This window comes from Cavia porcellus, unplaced genomic scaffold (genome assembly GCF_034190915.1).
Source record: "Cavia porcellus strain 051 isolate PalLab524CR breed Dunkin Hartley unplaced genomic scaffold, mCavPor4.1 scaffold_18, whole genome shotgun sequence".
Taxonomy (NCBI): Eukaryota; Metazoa; Chordata; class Mammalia; order Rodentia; family Caviidae; genus Cavia; species Cavia porcellus.
In genome coordinates, this window is record NW_026947501.1 from 56,995,545 (window position 1) to 57,014,174 (window position 18,630).

General features: G+C 52.9%; 1 protein-coding gene across 5 annotated transcripts in view; it reads left to right on the forward strand.

Annotated features, from left to right (window-relative positions):
- The window catches only part of Psd4 (pleckstrin and Sec7 domain containing 4), a 35,999-nt gene extending 18,739 nt beyond the window's left edge, over positions 1-17,260 (forward strand). For all 5 annotated transcript variants that reach the window (XM_013147374.3, XM_063230021.1, XM_013147370.3 and 2 more), the window contains 16 exons: positions 3,291-4,300; positions 5,314-5,439; positions 5,677-5,737; positions 6,112-6,490; positions 8,697-8,873; positions 9,348-9,428; positions 9,584-9,696; positions 9,899-9,957; positions 10,134-10,223; positions 11,037-11,080; positions 11,409-11,569; positions 12,493-12,563; positions 12,669-12,832; positions 13,229-13,373; positions 13,510-13,653; positions 15,050-17,260. In XM_013147374.3, the coding sequence (XP_013002828.1) occupies positions 3,398-4,300; positions 5,314-5,439; positions 5,677-5,737; positions 6,112-6,490; positions 8,697-8,873; positions 9,348-9,428; positions 9,584-9,696; positions 9,899-9,957; positions 10,134-10,223; positions 11,037-11,080; positions 11,409-11,569; positions 12,493-12,563; positions 12,669-12,832; positions 13,229-13,373; positions 13,510-13,653; positions 15,050-15,307 (2,976 nt within the window). In that variant the 5' untranslated portion in view covers positions 3,291-3,397 and the 3' untranslated portion in view covers positions 15,308-17,260. The remainder of the gene's footprint in view (positions 1-3,290; positions 4,301-5,313; positions 5,440-5,676; positions 5,738-6,111; positions 6,491-8,696; positions 8,874-9,347; positions 9,429-9,583; positions 9,697-9,898; positions 9,958-10,133; positions 10,224-11,036; positions 11,081-11,408; positions 11,570-12,492; positions 12,564-12,668; positions 12,833-13,228; positions 13,374-13,509; positions 13,654-15,049) is intronic.
- Positions 17,261-18,630: the final 1,370 nt, after the last annotated feature.

Below are 18,630 nucleotides of genomic sequence, written 5' to 3' on the forward strand. Positions count from 1 at the left end.
AGACTTTGAGAACTGTTAGAGGTGAACCAAATGTATTTTTTATAAAGAGATCATCATCAGCTTTTTGGAGGCCAGATGTACACTATTATGATTTGTATCCAGATGTCCCCTATGAGGCTCATGCACACAGTCAGGGCTTTTAGGAAAGTGAAAGTATTCATTCTCTGCTTCCTAGCCATCATGAGGTGAGCACCTTTTTCTCTGCTATGCCTCTCTGCCATGCCATTTTACTTTGGAGCCAGCTAACCATGGAGTATAAATTTGAGCTAAAATAAAACCCCTCCTCCAAGTTGTGGGTGTTGAGTATTTTGTCCCAGCTATAAGAAAAGTGGTTAAGATGAGGACAACCACAGCAGTGAGCAGGAAGCACAGAGAACCTGTTGGCAAACTATCACCATGTGAGTAAACACTAGGAATTACACTAGGATAAATGCTCTGAAATCAAACAGTAAGCAATGGAATGTAGTCAGGTTGCATTTAGTAGACTTAAAGAGTGCTGACCCAGGCAAACTACATACTTGGCCCCACAGTCTGTGATCTTTCTGTAACTCAGATCCCTTGCCTAGGGCTCCTCTCCATTCCCAGCCCTTTCCCTCTCCAGGCCCTTCAGATGCCGCAGGCCCCAGAGGTCTGGTTTTATCTCTGGAAAGTGGCTGCAGTTTCTCTGATTTTCTTTTCTCCTATGGAAAAAAAAAAATACTGGGTTTCGGTGTTTCTTCTTGGAAGACAAATCTAACACTTAATAATGTCCAGCATGACCATTAACATGTTCTGGGCTAAGTTCATATTCATTCATTCTGATTCATTCATTCTCTCTCTCCCTCTCTTTCCCTCTCTCTCCCTTCCTCCCCATATTCAGAAGGTACTGCTAGGTTGGAACATCGCTCCTGGGCATTTCTTGTGCCCTGTGGATCAGTTACCTGAGGAGCCAACCATGGTGGAATGTTTCATCTCCCTGCTCTCATGTGGTCATTCACTGGGCAGGCTTGAGGAGGGAGGTTCATGGCTCAGGGAAGTTGCCCGAGTGTAGATATTGTGCCCTGTGCTAGACAGCTTTCCATCACTGTAATGTGTACTTGAGATAATCAACTTATAAAAAGAAGGTTTATTTTGGCTCATAGTTTTAGAGGTTCCTGTCCATGATTGATTGACCGCATTGTTTTTGGCCTGTGGCAAAGTAGCACATCATGGTCTGAGCACATGGCAGAGTAACCATGCTCTCTCATGGCCAGGAAACAAAAAAGAGAAAAAGACTAAAGTCTCGCAATCTCCTTGGAGGCAGGCCTCCAGTGATGTAAAGACCTCCTACTAGGCTCTGCTCTGTGTGTGTGTGTGTGTGTGTGTGTGTGTGTGTGTGTGTGTGTGTGTTATTGGAGAATAAACCCAGGGCCTCACACATGCTAGGCAAGCATTCTACCATTGAGCTACACCTCCAGACCTGGCTCATCTTTTACAGTTTCCATCAACTCCCAATGTTGTTAAACTATGGACCAAGCCTTTAGCCTGAGTCCTTGGAGAATATTCCAGGTCCAAACTGCAGCAGGTCGCGAGAGAGTAGTGAGGATAGTAAATTGGCAGCTTTGTGGGGGAAGAAGATAGCAAGTGTTACTCCTCTGACTGTTGTCTTAGTTGCTGTCTCATAGGTGGAACTCAGTACCCAATACCAACAAATTAAAGTGGAGGTTTTTTGTGGCTCACATGTTTTAGAGGTTTCAGTCCATAATCATCTGACTCTAAGGCAGAGGCAGCCCGGGGAACCATCTGCCTCTAGTGAAAGCTGCTCTCATCATAGCAGCCAGGAAGCAGAGAGAACGAGGGGAGTAGCCACCAAGGCAGATACACATTTCTAGGTGGATGATGGGCCACCCCCAGCCTGTGGAATTTCACATCTGTTTGGGAGACAGCTTGCAGCCCCTCTGTGTTAGACAGAGAGGCGGCTGCAGATGGGTGGCCTGGGTTGAGATCCAGGCCTCTCTTTCCAGTCTCAGGTTTTGTCTTTCTCATCTATGAGTGGATGCAACAGGTGGTGCTCCTTTCTTCCAGGTGTCTGGTGGGATGAGTAGGGAGTAGGAAGGGCTGTGTTAACTGGACAGGCGGAAGGGGCTGTTATGTTGGGTGTGTGAAAGCTGCATGTAACTAAGTTGGGTACAGGTAGGTGTGTGTTTCTTATTACCCTTTTCCCACAGTATTTCAGTGCAGCTTACAGTCACGTGTGCAGCCTTTCAAGACAGAAATTCATTAGTGAAGAAAGTGAGACAGAGGCAAACAAAGGAAAGACCAGAGGTGTGGTTAGCACTGGAAACACATGTCACCAGCCTTTGTACTTAACCCAGCACTGAGAGGGAAACTGGGTACAAGTTACAAATTTCTCATTGTCTATTGGGTCAAAAGCTGCCATTTGTTCTGAGGAAGCAGGGCCACTTTAAGAGTAGTGCAGGCTACCCCCATGTAGACTTTAGAGACCCTTGCTTCACAGGGTGTGCCTTGCAAGGTTTCTTGGCTGTGTCTAACACAGCCTGCCCTAGTTATAATGCACAGGGCAGCTCTAGTAGATGGGCAGCCTGGGCAGCCTAGGCCACTGCTTCCCTGTTCTTCCCCAGAGAGCAGGAATCTCCTCCCTAGGCAGCAGGTGGTCTGCCCCTCAGTGATTTAGAAGGGCTGGTGCTTCCTCTTCAGAGAGGCCAAGCTGAGGGAGCCTAGCAGAGAACCTCTTCCTGCTTCTTCCTAGGCCAGGGCTTACAGCTGTGTACTGCTTGCAAGGAGAGATCCAAGACTCCACCTTGTGAGAGATGTAGGCTGCAGAGCTAGGGCCCTGCAGAGTGGAAACCAGGCAGACTATGTAGCCTTTTGCTCTGGGTCCCTGATGTTCCCACAAGCCTGCTCCTCTGCCCGCTCTAGCCTACCTCTGTTCAGTTCCCATGTATGCTGGTTTATGTGTCATTTTGTCTTACCACTCCTTCACAACACCTCAAGGTGTTTCCGCCTTTCTGCTTCTGTTGCCAGCCCTCAGTCTCTGCATTCTCTTATCTAAATTCCTAAGAGAAGAGTCGTGTCTGACCAGTTCATTTTCAGCTAAGCTGCAGGGAATTGTGCCGGCCTCCAGATGGGTGTTTTGGGGAAGGTGTTGCTCCGCTTCTAGCTGAGACTGCGGGGTCAGATGGCTTGGATGGTACACTCCTACCCCTGATGGGGCCGGGGGACAGATGGTGCCCCTTTGCAGCAGTCAAGCCCTTGACACAGGTCTGAGGCTTTGCCCTTCTCTAACTGGCTTCTGTTTGGGGCATTTCCAGGGTGGATGTGGATTCCCAGTTGACTGCCTGGCTGTGCTCCCCCTACTCCACAAAATGGGATTGTGAAATAGACATTGCTGCTGGCTCCCACAGAGTTTTCACTGTGGATGATGGGCGACCACGGACTCTCCAACCACCCTCAGCCTGTGGAATTTCACAACATCTGCTTGGGAGACAGCCTGCATCCCCGCCCAGGAGCATGCCTAAGGGAGAGGGGCCATAGCCCAGGCCGGGAACACAAATGGACATTTGAGCCTCCTGAACCCACCAGGCCTGATGCTCCTCCTAGGGGCTCTGATGTGCAGCCTGCTCACTTGGGGTGCTGCTCTTCACAAGGGGACCTCAGGTCACCAGCAGCATCACTGGAGGCCCAGGGGGGCAGCTGTGCCCCAGGGAGCCCATCACAGAACCAAAACTCATCCACGCAGGTGGTGTTCTGGGCTGGCATTCTGCAGGCCCAGATGTGTGTCCTGGACCTAGAAGAAGAGCTGGAAAAGACAGAAGGACTCAAGACCAAGCTGAGGTGCTGCCTCCCCACGTCCACGTCAGAACTTCCTGGGGACCCAGGCCTGCTCCCTAGCCCACCTGTGGAAGAGGACTCTGGGGAAGACAGCAGTGGGCCTGAGGGGGAAAACCAAGCCTGGCCCAAGGAAGGATCTCCAGGCTTCTCCTCAGAGTGGGGTCCTGAGGAGGAGAGTGTGTTCTTCGATAACCCTCTCTTCCTAGAAAGCCCTTGCTCTGACACCAGTGTGTCCAGGGAGTACTTTTCCTGGGGCTTCCCAGACTCCCAGGCAGATGAGAGACCTGGGCCTGACTGGTCACTCCCAGGCAACAATGGGCCCTGGGAGCTAGAAAGTGAACTGGATTTGGAGGGCAGCACCGCCGGTTCCAGTGGGTGCCCCACTCCTCTGTTCCCCATTCCTCCCTACAAATCACACCCCTTCTGCTGGGCATCGCTGGCCACTGCTGAAGGGACTCCCACACCACCTCCTGCTCAGGAGGAAGGCGAGGTGAGTTCAGTCCTGGAAAACCACCGGGACCACGCTCGGGACCCTGAAGGATGGCTTTCCTCATGGGCCACCAGGCACAGAGCAATCTGAGATATGGGGGCCTTGAGGTCATATAGGAGAAAATCACCAGTGTGACCTTCAGAATTACAGAAAATATTTTTGATGCCCTGTTGTGTACTGAACGTGCTTACAAGTCTGCAGATAGCAACAGCTCACCAGTTCTTGGGGTTATGTCTGGATACATTTGGAGAACAAGTAGTTCCTCCAGTTGCAAGATGTTCCCCACCCACCTCCAAGACGCTGGGGATAGAACAGGCAGGGGTGGCCTAGCTGACCTCTGTTCCTAACAGAGAGCTATCTGTTAGAAATGCTGTCCTCTGTTTTCTTGAGAGATGTTAGCATTTTGTTACTTTTAGCTCACCGTCCTTTATTCTCCCCCTGCCCAGTGTCAGCAGGCCCTGTGACAATGGCAGAAGAGCCTAAGTATCAGCCAGGCATGAGATGAGTTCAATGAGACAGTTGGGAGCCCAGTTTTCCCAGGGTGGCTTTAGAGATAAGAGCCCTCAAGATGGCAGTGTGAGACTGAACTTTCTAATCTTTGCATTCCTCTAGAGCAGTGGAGATCAGAGACATTCTCCAGTGCTGCAGCAAGTGGGGAGGGAGGGGTGCCCTCCATCCACAGGCAAACACCCTAGGCCAGCAGTCACAGCTCTGTCCTGCAGAGCTCTCTGCGGACCTTGTGCTAAGACGCTGGGTCCTTGAGGGAAGCCCAGCAGCCCCAGTGTTGAAGCTGAGAATTCTCTCCTGTTCTGGGTGCAGAGCCTGCTGTGCCCAGTGCCTAGAGCCATGGCTCTCTCCCAGAGCCTCCAGGAGGGAAGGGGGGATGCTGCCTGACCACCCTGACCACCTGGATGGCTGATGAGGAGGATGGTCTCCAAAGGTGAGCAAAGGCCTCAGTGTCGGTTTTCCTCTGGTCAGACTTCACCTGTCCACCCTGCCTTTCTCTTTCTCAGGCCTATCTGGAAGATGAGCGTGGCCCCACCTCACCTGCAGGTCCCTGTGTATACGAAACATCGACCTGGGAGACAGCACATCTTGGATTGGACCATAGCCCTGCCACACATCCTGGGCAGCCATGGGCAAGTCACTTCCCATCTCTGGGCCTCACTGTCACCATTGATTTCTGAGGCCCAGAGTCAACACTCCGAGGGTGTTAGTCTTGTCCCATCCAGGGTTCTATTTCTGAACTGAGGATCAGATAGGTGCCCATGCTGTGGGTGGGAGGTTGGCAAGGAGGGTGGAGTCCTGTATACCTGGGCATTCCTTTTATCCCCCCATCCTCCCCTTCCCTACTCACCCTCTCTCTCACACACCAGGCCCTCCCAAGCACTGAGGGCTGGCAGACAGAAGAGGGTCCTTCCGGGCCATGGGACGGAGGTAAGACCCATGGTGGGAGTCTGGGGAATTGGATGGTGGGAGGCTTGGGCATTCAGAGTGGAGACAAAGGTGGTTCTTGGATTTATTTTAGTGCATTGGAGCAGACAGGCCTGGGGTTAAATCTAGCCTTTGCTTCTGTGCCTTCATCAATAAAATGTGTTTTCAGATACTTCTAGAGAGAGTGCAGGAATGTATGAAAGACTGTGCTTCTCATGTGCTTCTTAATTGCTGAGCCCTGCCTTGCCTGGGGGCCAAAGGAGAAGTCACTGTGTGAGGGAGGACAGGGTGTGCTGTCCAGTGCCACGGGAGTTCCCTGGGGAGGCAGGGGCAGCAGCCAGCTGCCCTGTGCTTGCTCACTGTGTGCTTTTCCTCAGGTGAGAGAGATACTGGGTGTCCACAGGAACCTGCTCCCTGCACCTTGGCTCCTAGCCCCTGTGGGAGCCCAGCATCCTCGCCTGACCCTGGCAGCCCTGCGTCTGAGGGCAGAGGCCCTGGCCCCAGGCCCACCCCTGCGTCCTCCCAGGAGGGCAGCCAGCAGCTCCAGCACGATAGCCCTGACATTTTCCCCAAGTGGCCACTGGATACTTCACACCCTTCACTCCTGGAAACCGACGGGGTAGTGCCAACATCCCTGAAGAAAGACAAGGGTGGGGAGGCCTCAGACCCAGGACAGGAAGTAGAGAGTGAAGGCATAGCCAGGACTGCAGTGGCTCCAGGCATCCAGGCCGACGTTCACTGGATTTCTGCAGAAGGGTGAGTCTCAGCTGAAGCAGCTTCTGGCCCCTCATGACGGTCACGTATCCAGACCCTAGCCTGGATGGAGGCTAGGAGATGCACATTGTGATCCAGCATATTATGCTTAATCGCAGTCTTCATTACCTTATTATGTGGAATATGTAGGCCAGGAGAAGTGTCCAGAGCCAGACCCCAGGAGAGAGAGAAGAGGAGGGGTTCAGGGAACCTGACCAGGGCTGTGATGGGCAGGCTTTGGGATAGAAGGTCAGAGCTTGTGCTGTGGGAATTACAGACTGCTCTGAATTTCTGGGAGAAATTCACCAAAGAACGCAGGCCAGGATCTCACCAAGGAGAGGTTTGATTAGGACTAAGAGAATGAATCTTGATGCTCATAGTAGGATTGTGTAGCCTTAGAACTGTGGCCAGGGTAGGGATAGGCAAACTGGGAAACCAGCTTAGATGTCTGCCTGCCCCAGGATGTGGACTCAACCTGCTCACCCCCGACAAGACTGTTGGGGGGGGGGGTTGGTCTGTGATTGGCTGAGTAGGGGTCATATTGAAGAAACAAAAAGCTAGCAATGGTTTGGGTCATTAACGGTGCAGAAGTTAGAGAATAACCCTGTTCCCATCTCAGTGTCCTTCGTTGACTGTCACAGAGTATTAGTGCCAGAAACCAAAGAACCGTGTGTGTGTGTGTGTGTGTGTGTGTGTGTGTGTGTGTGTGTAAAGGATACTATTCAAAGCTGTGCAGAGACTGGGTACCACAGCAGTCTCAGTATCTGAAAAGGAAGGAATTACTATCCCAAACAAGCCAGTCTGCTCACCTAAAGTGACAACTATACTTTCATGGTAAATAATGCAAAAAGATTTAGTTGAGACTTTACGTTGATAAATGTCACTAAATAGTAAATACTTAACCTTGTATTTAGCACAGTGTAGCAAGTTTAATTTTCCTGGTACAAGTTTGCTAGCTTCTTTCTCTTGTGCTTGACTTTCACAGAGAGATCATAAAGACCATTTTAAAAATATACAGATTTATCAAGATGTAATTCACATACTCTACAGTGAACCCATTTAAAGTGTGCAGTTCCATGGCAATTTATATTTGTTTTGTTTTCTTTCATCTTTGAGACAGGGTCTCCCCATGCAGTGCAGGCTGGCCTTAAACTCACTTGGTAGCCCAGGCTGAAGCAATCCTTCTGCCTCAGCCTCCCGAGTGCTGGGATTACAGGCATGCATTTGTATTTGTATAGTAGTTTTTCTCCCCTAAAGTTCTTCTCCATCTAGACATTACTGATAGTACTTTTGACTTTTTTTTAATAAAACATATTTAGGCCTTTGTCAGTAGATTATTCAAATGAATTCCTCTTTTTAGTTTCTTCACATATATCCTATACTCTGGGGAGTGTTTAGGAGCCTCAGAAAGTAGACAAATTCTCAGCAAAGCACTGACCCACTCGGGTTAAGGGTAGAGGCCATTAAGTGAAGTCTATTTAAGGGGTCAGTTCGTTAATGATTGTTTTCATATATGCCTACCTGTATGTTCCACCCTCATCTGCGTGCTGGCTTGAATCACAGATATGTAAATGACTAGAATGCCCCACACCTGGTTTTAACAGCAGTAGGGAACCTGCAGAGTCAGGTGGAAAAAGACAGCCTAACTTTGGGAGTCTGAGTGTTAGCTTCTGAGCGTGCTCCCATCCTGGTGGGGTTTCCTGGGCCTGTTATACCATCAGAGGTCACTAGCCAATCACCATACAACTGGCAGGGGCAGGGGGAGATTGGAAACTTTATCCTTGTCTCCAAAAAGTTGTCATCATTCCTAAAGCCAGTCTGGCTCCCTGTTCTTGACCTGGTCCTTACACCTTTCTTCGCTCCAGAGCTAGGGGTAGAGGCTGAGGCCGGGATTGGGGCTGGGAAAGAGGCCTTGTGACAGTAGCTTCAGGTGAGGGAAACAGTCCTGTCCCACTGTGGATTGGATACAACCCCACTGAGTCCTCAAGGACTATACCTGCCCCTTGAGGTGGGATGGCTTGAGAGACCCCTGGAGTTCACCTGAGGATGCATCTGGGTGAGTATAATTCCTCCTCCAGGCGGGGCATCCAGGACCAAGGCCACTCCACTCCCAGCTCTAAGTTCTGGATATGCCCCTCCACAATTTGACTCAAAATCTTAGCATGCTAACTGTAAGCTTGTGTGTGAAGATGCCAATGGATTTTTCCAGGCCTCCCAAGAGTCCCATGCCACAGGCAAAGTCTCACAAGAAAGACCAGCGGCCACCAGATGGAGACAAGCTGGCAAATAGTGTCAAGAATGACAAAATAGCCTGGAACTTGGCTTCCCGGCTCTATCGCCTGGAAGGCTTCCAGAAGTCAGAAGTGGCTGCCTACCTGCAGAAGAAGTAAGAGACTTTGGTCCTGAGATCACCACTGTCTGCTCCTCCCCTTCCTGTCCTGTGGTTTCCTTTGTTCCTCTCCAGCCCCAGCACTGCATCTGTCTCTCTCCAGCATGCCCCTCCCTGGCCCTCAGCCTTTCCCCACTCCCTGTCTGTCCCAGCTGCTTCTCCTGGGGCACACTTGTGTGAGTCACCTCTTCCCTACACCCGGATCCTTGCTTGGAGCCTCTGGACTCAGCCCCCTGGCCAACCCCAAACTCCCTAAGTCCTTCCTATGCAGCCCTGCACCTGGTGCTGGGGTTGGCCAGGCCCTGACTACCCTCTTGTGCTCATACTACCTGGGGTGCAGCCTGGCCATGCCTTTCCCTTGTTTGCCACCCCCACCATCAGGCCCTGTGATGGGTACAAGCTCTGGAGGGCCCTCTGTCTGTGGCCCACCCTGATCTCTGTTGCTATCTTCATCCCCATTTTCCTGCACAGCAATGACTTCAGCAGGGCTGTGGCTGAGGAGTACTTGTCCTTCTTCCAGTTTGAAGGCCAGAGTCTGGACTGTGCCCTCCGGTAACATATCACATATAGTACATATCGCCTTTGGGCTCTCTGGTGAGGTTAGGGAGGAGGGATGTGCAGGGCTTTCAGGGATCTGATTGGGCCCTGGCCTCAGGGCTGCAGAGTGTCCTAGCCTGCCTCTCCTTGACTCTGGCTTTCCCCTACAGGGGCTTCCTCCAGTCCCTGGTGCTCAGCGGGGAGACACAGGAGCGGGAGCGAATCCTCTACCAGTTTTCCAAACGCTTCCACCACTGCAACCCCAAGGCCTTCCCCTCAGTTGGTAGGGAGGTCTGGCCCCGGGTGTGTGTGTGTGGGGGGGTGGCATGGCAATGGCCCTGTGTCCACTTGGGAGTTCACTGGGTGACACAGCTCAGACTGTGTTGATGGCTGCAGAGAAAAAAGTGACCCCTTGGCCTAGCGTGGACAGAGGGTGGAGAAGTCCGGGTTCTAATGCACATTTCTCTGCTGGCCTCCCTGGGTAGATTCTATTCACACCCTGACCTGTGCCATCATGCTCCTTAACACAGACCTGCACGGGCAGGTAAGAAGCTGGGGACCCTAGACAAGGACTGAGAGATGGAGGGACTGCAGCAGCCTGGGGTAGGGGGTGGTCAAAACAGAGCCCTGGGGGACTGGAGAAAGTCTAGAGTGGTCGCTTGGGAGTGCGCTGTTTCAGGTGGGGTGCTCTAGCTGTCCCACTTCTGTCCCTGGCCACAGAACATCGGCAAGAGCATGAGCTGCCAGGAATTCATAACCAACCTGAATGGCCTTCAGGATGGCGGGAACTTCCCCAAAGAGCTGCTGAAGGTGAGGCGGGGGTGCCTCCTGGCTGGGCTCTGACCCAGGGGAGATGAGGCGCTCAGGCCTGGCTCTGCTGAATACCCTTTGAGGATATTCAGTTTGCCTATCTAAGGGTTACTAACAGTGGGCCCCTGGACGGCAGCATCCACAACATTGTGAAATTTGTCAGGTATACCGATTCACAGCACTGGAGCTACTGAACCACACCCTCTGGATCTAGGGCTCCTCAAAATTTTGTTAAGTTTCAAGGTGATTTTGTTCCCCCCTTCAAAGTCAAAAGTGCTAGTTTATTGGTTGTCTGAGTAGGTGACAAGCCAAGTTTTATGTCATAAAACTCTAGAGCTCAAACTTGGGAATTGGTTGTTCCTGGTTTGAATTCTAGTCTTGGGCAACCTAGTCTCTCCCCAACCTACACCAACTCAAGTTCCTCCTGGGGCACAATCACCTTACAGTCAAGTAAAATTTGCAAAGTGCTTACTTAGCACGCTGTCTGCACATAATGTACAGTTCGTAAGTGGTTAGATTGATATTTTGCTCATTTCTCTGATAAACATTTATTGGGTATATGGATAGGTGGATAGGTGGATAAATGGATAGATGGTAGGTGGATGGATGGATGATGACAGATGTACAGATGAATGGCTGAATGGACAGACAGACAGGTGGATGAATGGAAGCTTGCCTGCTCAAGGAATAAGGGGAATTATGTCAAGGGTGGAGGGGACAGGCCATACACATAGTCCCTAGCTATCTGCCAGCCAGTGATTTAGGAACCACAGCTCCAAGGTCCCTCTGCCTACCTCTGTTCTTCTGTTGCAGGCTCTCTACTGGTCTATCCGAAGTGAGAAGCTTGAGTGGGCTGTGTAAGTGAGAGCCCTCATCTCCTCCCCCGTAATGCTGGGCCTGTCCTCCTGTCACCCACCTGAGAGTTGGAGACATTCAGGGCCCTGGACTTTGCTCCCTTTGAGTGAGGTGGAGCCAGAGGCAAGGTGTTAGGCCCATCTCAGGGAGGAAAGAGGAGCTTGGGTGACATTAGAGATGCCAGAGGTAGTTGGAGGTACAGGGTGGTAGCAATTTCCAGGAACTGATACATGAACTTTGAACAAGGACTCCTTTTGGGGATCCTATTAGGGGAGGCAGTGGCTGTTTCTTTGCCCAGTCAGCTTTCCAGCTCATTACTCTTATATCTAGGGATAAAGAAGAGGCAGCTAGACCTGAGAAGGCCCGGCCACCTCCCCCAGCTGGCAAGATGAGTAACCCTTTCCTCCAGCTGGCTCAGGACCCCAGGGTGCCCACATACAAGCAGGGTATCCTGGCACGGAAGATGCATCATGATGCAGATGGCAAGAAGAGTGAGTGTTCCCTGCCTGCGCGCTGGTGGGGTGTGGGGCTCAGCTCTGCTCAGGGACCTCACCCATGGGTGCGTGGCGTGCAGAGAGATGGCCCGTGTCAAGGGTAGGCAGCCCGTGATCCTTCCTCAGAGTATCCCGAATAGGGATAGAGTGCCAGGAACGGGGTCGGGGTGTGGGAGAAAGGCGCTGGGACAAAGCAGTTCAGTTACTCCTGTTCCCAGCGCCACTGTGGTGAGGCAGAGACTAGACAAGCACTGCCCTGTCTGGGAGGAGGAGCAGGGTCTGGAGGGAATGCTGGGTCCGGTAGCAGATCAAGAGGAGAGAAAGGCTCTTGATTTTGTTCTAACGACCGGATGTAGGGACACAGATAGAGAAGGCTTCAGATGAATGATGATATCTCAGAGAAACCTCGGAGTGGGATAAGAGGGTCTAGGTATTTGTACTTGGGCAGAGGGTGTCTTCTACTCAGACATGTCTTAGAGCACTGGACCAGGTTGGGAGAGTTGGAAGGGAGGGGAAAGGGAAGGTTGTTCCCAAGAGTGGGCGCACAGGAAGAACACCCCAAGGCTGGGCCCTGAGCCTTATACCCTGCTAGGTGGGCACAAGCCTTTGAGAGCATCTTTCAGGGGAGATGCCTGAGTGGAGTGATGGGTAAGGTATCTGTACCTGGGATGGTGGGTGTATGTTTGGAGAGATTGTGGGTGTGAATATTCAGATTTATGTGCAGATGTTTGTCTGGGTCCTCCCAGGCAGGATTGCTTGTACATGGAGACTTCCTGCTTGTTTGTGATTGTGTGTATATTTGTGTCGATAGGCCCCATGCGTTTACATGTATCATAGGGAGGTGTTGGAGGGGGTGTGAGGATGGGGGAACCGTGTGTCTGCTGGATCATCACCCACCACTGTGTCTACTCCTGGAACAGCACCATGGGGCAAGCGTGGCTGGAAGATGTTCCACACCTTACTGCGAGGGATGGTTCTATACTTCCTGAAGGTAGGATGGAAGTCCACCTCAGGGAGGCAGAGACCCAGGGTTGTGGGGAAGGAGACCAGCAGCTGATGACAGAGTCTTCTCTGAGCGCCCCTGTGCTGGTGATAGGGAGAGGACCACTCCTTGGAGCAGGAGAGTTTGTTCGGGCAGATGGCAGATGAGCCTGTTGGGGTGCACCACGCGCTGGCCACACCGGCCACCCACTACACGAAGAAGCCGCATGTCTTCCAGCTGCGGACTGCAGACTGGCGCCTCTACCTCTTCCAAGCACCGTAAGTCGTTAGCCTTGACCACCTTTGCCCTCACACGGGGAGCCCCAAGAGTTGTTGGGGGCACAGAAAGGTTGCAGGGTGCAGCCTGGCCGGCTCCTCCTTTCTTTCGGCAACCTTTCCTGGTAAGTCAGGGTCAGGCCTCTTAGTATGGAACAGAGAATTCCAGGAAGTCAGCAACACTATCCTGTTGGGCATCTGATGCAAAATCCATTGCCTTCCTAAACTCTTTGAGAGGTCCACGGGGGTGACAGGTGCTGGTTTTGGGGGTGGAATGCGAAGCAGCTGGGTGATTGTGTAGAATTTGGCAGGTGTGCATTGCGCGTGTTGTGTATGTCTGTGTTGGTGCTGGTGTTGGGTGCTTTGTCCCTGAGGACTGCCAACCTCCTGTGCTCACAGCACCGCCAAGGAGATGACTTCCTGGATCGCTCGTATCAATCTGGCTGCGGCCACGCACTCAGCGCCGCCCTTCCCAGCAGCTGTGGGGTCCCAGCGCAGATTCGTGCGCCCCATCCTCCCGGTTGGCCCAGCCCAGAACTCCCTGGTAAGTCCCAGGATGAGGGCGGGGTTTCCAGGGGCTGTGTGAATTCAGGCCAGGGAGGGCTGCACACTTGGGCCCAGAGAGGGGAGGAACAGTGCTCCAGGCGGGGGATGAGGGACAGTTTCCTCGCTGCCTCCAGGAGGAGCAGCATCGATCCCACGAGAACTGCCTGGATGCAGCCTCAGACGACCTGCTGGATCTGCAACGGAATTTACCGGAGCGGCGCGGGCGCAGCCGGGAGCTGGAGGAGTACCGCTTGCGAAAGGAGTATCTGGAGTACGAGGTGAGGGCCCGCGGCTGCCCTCTCGTGGCTGCTTCTCCCCCTGCAGCCGTGGCTTCCCATTGCGCCATGCCAGGGAGACATGATTCTCCGCACAGGTGCACACGGGACACACTCATGCGTGCTTTTCCCAAGTTTAAGGAAAAACTGTATTATAGCTGAATTATTCCCCATACCTAGTCAGTAATTTGACTGTCTAACAGCTCTGGAGTAAGTACTATGGTCTTCATTTTTATATATGAAGAAACTAGTCAGGTGTGGTAGCACACATCTGTAATCCCAGCACTTGGGTGGCTGAGGCAGGAGGATCACTGTGAGTTGGAGGCCCTCCTGGGCTATATAAGCAAGTTCAAGGCTGGTGTAAATTACATAGCAAAAAGACCCCGTCTCTCGAAGAAAAAAAAGCCAAACAAAAGAGAACAACCAAAAATGAGAAAACTGAGGCACAGAGAGATCAAACAACTTTACCTAACCTGTTAGATTTGCAGTCTACTCCAATCAGATTGTATGCCTAACATGTGGTCTTAACTAAGGTAGGCATGACTTTTATTAGCTCTGTAATTGATTCCAAAATGCACTTTTGCCTACTCTAACTCCCAGGATCCCCTCCCATCCCAATTCTTCACCCTTGTGCCAAGTGCACAAGGAATCTGGGCTGTCCCACTTGGGGGGTGGGGGGCCCAGTGGGTAGGAAGGGTAGTCCAGATAAGGTGCACTGTGACAATAGAGGGCAGGGCAGCAGAGGGAGGGGTGTCACTAGGAACTCACATGGCCCCCCCCATTGGTGACCCCATGGCTGTGAGTGACCCCATCTCCAGAGGCCTCAATGGTGTAGCTGAAAGGACCCAATTGCTCCCCACCACCACCCAGTTGGGGCCCTTGGGCATTGGTCCTTCCTGGTCCTGTTTCCTTCTTTGTAAATCAGAAATGATGGTTTTTGCCCAGCCATGGCCTGGGTGAGGATCCAGTGGAGGATGAGAAAAACTCTGAAGGTCTCCCAAGGATGCTCGTTACAGAGAATTAAACATGAGAGTACCAGGTGTCATCCTTACTAATCAGACTCCGTGAGGGCTCTGTCCAGGTGTGAGCTGCTCGACTGTGATGCTGCACAGATCCCAGGAGCAGAAGGGCTTACATATTGTGTGGTGCTTTGGAGATGTCACATGGTGTAGAGGCATTCGTTACAGCATTGCAGTACATTGGTTATTAGAACAGGCCTGGGCTGGTTTGTATAATTATAATGTGATCCAGAGATTCACCCTGCAGAACCTGATTGCCCTAGCACCGTGCAGAGGCTGTTGGCATAGCCTTCTGCCAGTAGAGTTCTCTGTCTCCATAGCTGCACATACCTGCAGCTGTCCCTTGTGATTCCAGTCTCCTTCTGACCCGTATGTTGCAGAAAACCCGCTATGAGACATATGTGCAGCTGCTGGTGGCTCGTCTGCACTGCCCCTCTGGGGACCTGGACCTCTGGGAAAAGCAGCTGGGCAGAGAGGCTGAAGACACCCGGGACCCCAAACCCAGCCTGAAGAAGTGCCACTCGAGCCCCTCCCTGCACCAGGATGAGGCCCCCACCACCGCCAAGGTGAAGCGCAACATCTCTGAGCGCAGGACCTACAGGAAGATCATCCCCAAGCGGAACCGAATTCAGCCGTGAAGCCAGTGCCAGCTCATAGACACTGGCCTCTCTTGGGGGTAGACTGACACGCTGCCCCGTGGAGGTGCCTCATTTCCCTGGGTCCACAAGGAGGCTGAGGTTGCCTCCCCCTCTGCTGAGGGGCAGCGCTTGTTTCCCTGTGGCCCCATTCATTCCCTGGCTCACTGGAGCTGCCGTGCCTGCCCACCACTTCCATGGCGGCCACTCTGCTGTGCCTGTCCCTGACTGCTCCCGAGGGAAGGATGAGATGGAATGGGGACTGGGCTCTGCTCCCAGCATTCATCTTGTGTCACCCCCATCTCTCAGAACCAAGGTGTCTTCATTTCCAGTGCTCACTTGAACCTGGAGGAGGACTCAGGACAGCCATCCAGGAGGGTGCCAGCCTTGAGGAAGTTAGAAGACCTGCCAGGGAGTTCCAGAAAACAGAAAGAACAGAGCAGAGATTCTTGAGAGAACCCATAAGTGACCCAGGGAACAGGCTCTGGCCACTAGGGGGCAGCCTTCTGGCATGGACCTCAGTAGGCTTCTCTGGGAACCTCCAGCTCCATGCCTTTGTTCCAATAACGCCTTCCCCTGGAGCTCTCCCTGCTCTGCAGGAGAACCTGGTGCTCAGTTGCTGATCAGCAGAATGCAACAAGGGCTGCTGGAGCTCAGCAGAGAACCCTGGAGCGCTGGGAACAGGGCCCCTTTGTTTCCCCAGAGTAGAGAAGGTGGTTCTCCAGATGCAGCTAGCTGGCAAGGGTGGAGGGTAAAAGGTGGGGACAACTTCCTGTGGGGATCTGTCCAGCTCAGCCTGAGCTGCAGCTCAGGAGAAGTACATGAGATAAGATGGAGGCATGGAATCAGGGCCTCAGTCAGGCATGGAGGCCCAGCCACACAGCTCTTCCTGCACAGCCCTTAAAGCTGCGTTACCGAGGGCCCCAGGATATAGCTTCCTCCCTCTAGCCAGTTCCCCGAGGAGGCTTTGTGGTCCTCCCCTGGGAAGTCCCCTCATGCTGTCTTTTAGCTACCTCCCAGCTGGGCCTGTTCTCCAGGGGAGGCTCCAAAGAGACCTGGGATTTGGGGCTCTGCCTGGGGGAGGAGGCTAGGCTGGAGGGAGCCACCACCATTGTTTCTGTTCAGCCAAGTGTACCGACAGGCTGCCCGCCAAGTGAGGCCCTCCACTGCTCACCCACTGCCCGGCAGCTGCCGTGCTGCCTCTCCTGCCTTCCTGCTTGGCCACCCTCCCTCCGGGTAATGCTTGTCACAGAGGGGTTGGTCCTTGGGAGCCTCAAAGGTCTTTCTGGCTAGGCCATGCACCCAATGGGTGTGCGGTGTATACAGGTGGATACAGAAGGAAGTGTGCACGAGTGTGGTGTGGGAATGGGAGCTCTGGTGGCTGGGTGCACCTGTGGGCTGTGGCAGGCCGTGTCCTCCTTTGCCCCATGTGGCGTGCAGATCTGTGCGTGTGCGTAGGGTGCTCTGGTGTTGGTGTGGAGTCAGGTGGTGGAAGCTGGGTGGACCCTCAGCATCATTTTCTCTTGCTCTTGTCCATTTCACAACTACTCTTGGACACCTCACACGCACCAGGACGAGGCAGTCTGACAGTGAATTAAACAGGTCCCCGACTCTGCAAGTTGATCACCCACTTGCTGTTCTCTGGCTATCAGGATAGGGATGCAATTCATCTCGCTGGGAAGACAATTCCTGTCTCCCACCAGGGACTCTGCCTCCAGAGGCCTGTTGGGCTGAAGGCTGTGTGCATTTAAGGCTCCCTGGGTAACTGAGGTGTACCAGCAGTGAACAGCCACACAAGAGTCCAGTAATCTCATTTTATTGAGGTGTAAACTCAGCATCTTGCCTTGGCCCGGGTCCAATGCTTAGTAGCTAAATGGCATTGAGCGGGTGCTTTGACCTCCTTGATCGCATGACCTTCTTTATAACACCAGAATAAAAGGTACAGGTTTATCTAAATGTGTGTGGCGCCTCCAGGCGCCTTTGCAATTGACATCTTCATTTCAGTTGAGTGTGTGGAACCCTCCACCCTTGCGATCCTGGCTACCTGACTTCATCGTCTGGTCAGTGCTGGCCAGGGGGACGTGGGTAGGTGAGAGAGGGCAGCTGGCTTGCGGTTGCAACATGTGACCGCTGGAGGGCGGGCTTGCATATCCCTAGCGTGGCAGCACAGGTGTGCTGCTACACAGCTGGGCTCACTGAGAGGTTCGAAGGCTGTGCACCCTAGACAATCACCGTAGCCCCCGGAGTCTCCCGCAGCCGTGGCCCAGACCAGGGCTCCCACCAGCTCCAGAGGCTTTCCTGCTCACAGGACTGGGGCGCTGACATGCCCCATGGAGGACATTCACTGGAGAGGAAGAAGCTTCAGCAGGCTGTGGACCCCGCTCATGTATCCCCGGAAAGCAGGAGTGGGGTGAACCCACAGTCATGACCCTGGGTATAGAACAGACGTGTGACCTAGTCTCCCTCACCTGCGCAAAGGGAAGAGCCATCCCTTTGCAGAAGGGGACAGGAAAACGGAGGTTCGTGGTGAAGAGCCCAGGCTCCAAAAAGTGGGTTTCAGATCTGGTTCGGGTTTGTCCTCTCCCAGCTAGAGAAGCTCAGCCCCTTCCTGGCCCTTCCTGGCCTCCTCCAGTCTCTGTTCAACTGTCCTGAGGGTGCTGTTACCTGTTGTGTACCAGGCACCACAGAAGATGGAAAGATCACCCCAGCCTGAGTGAGGTCCTCTCCTTTGAGGATGCAGCATCTTCTGCAGATAGGTGGGGGTAGTGAGGGGTTGATAGGAGCTGGGCAGTGGGTCAGGGAGACTGGGCTGAGAGACTCAGGGCCATCAGAATGCAGAGGCTAGATCAAAAGATTCACCGTGCTCTTGGTGCAGTCTATCTGCGAATCTAAAATGCTTTCGGAGTCTTTTCATGAATCCAAAGGGAAACTATGAAAGACGATGGCCTAGAGTCTTAGGACAACCTGCTCGCACCTGAGCCTTCCTCCTCCCTGGCCCTGCTGCCTTACCCCGTGTGTGTGCTCAGTGTCTAAGGGCTTCTTGAATGACCATTGTCCCCAGTACCTCCTCCCCACCACTTTGGACCCCAGATTTTCTGAATGTCTACATTTCTTGCCATCTAACTGGCTCACACCTTTCCCTGTCCCCTACCCTTCCCTTCTCTTCTAGAGGAACAGCCACTGTCTGTAGTTGTGATGCCCCTCCTTGAGCCTGCACACTGACGCTCACATAGGGCCCTTTGGGCCTACTCTCTTCCCTTCCTGTTAGCTTGCCTTGCAAACACCTACAAGCATCACCAACAGGTGGAAAAGGAAAAATGCCAGGC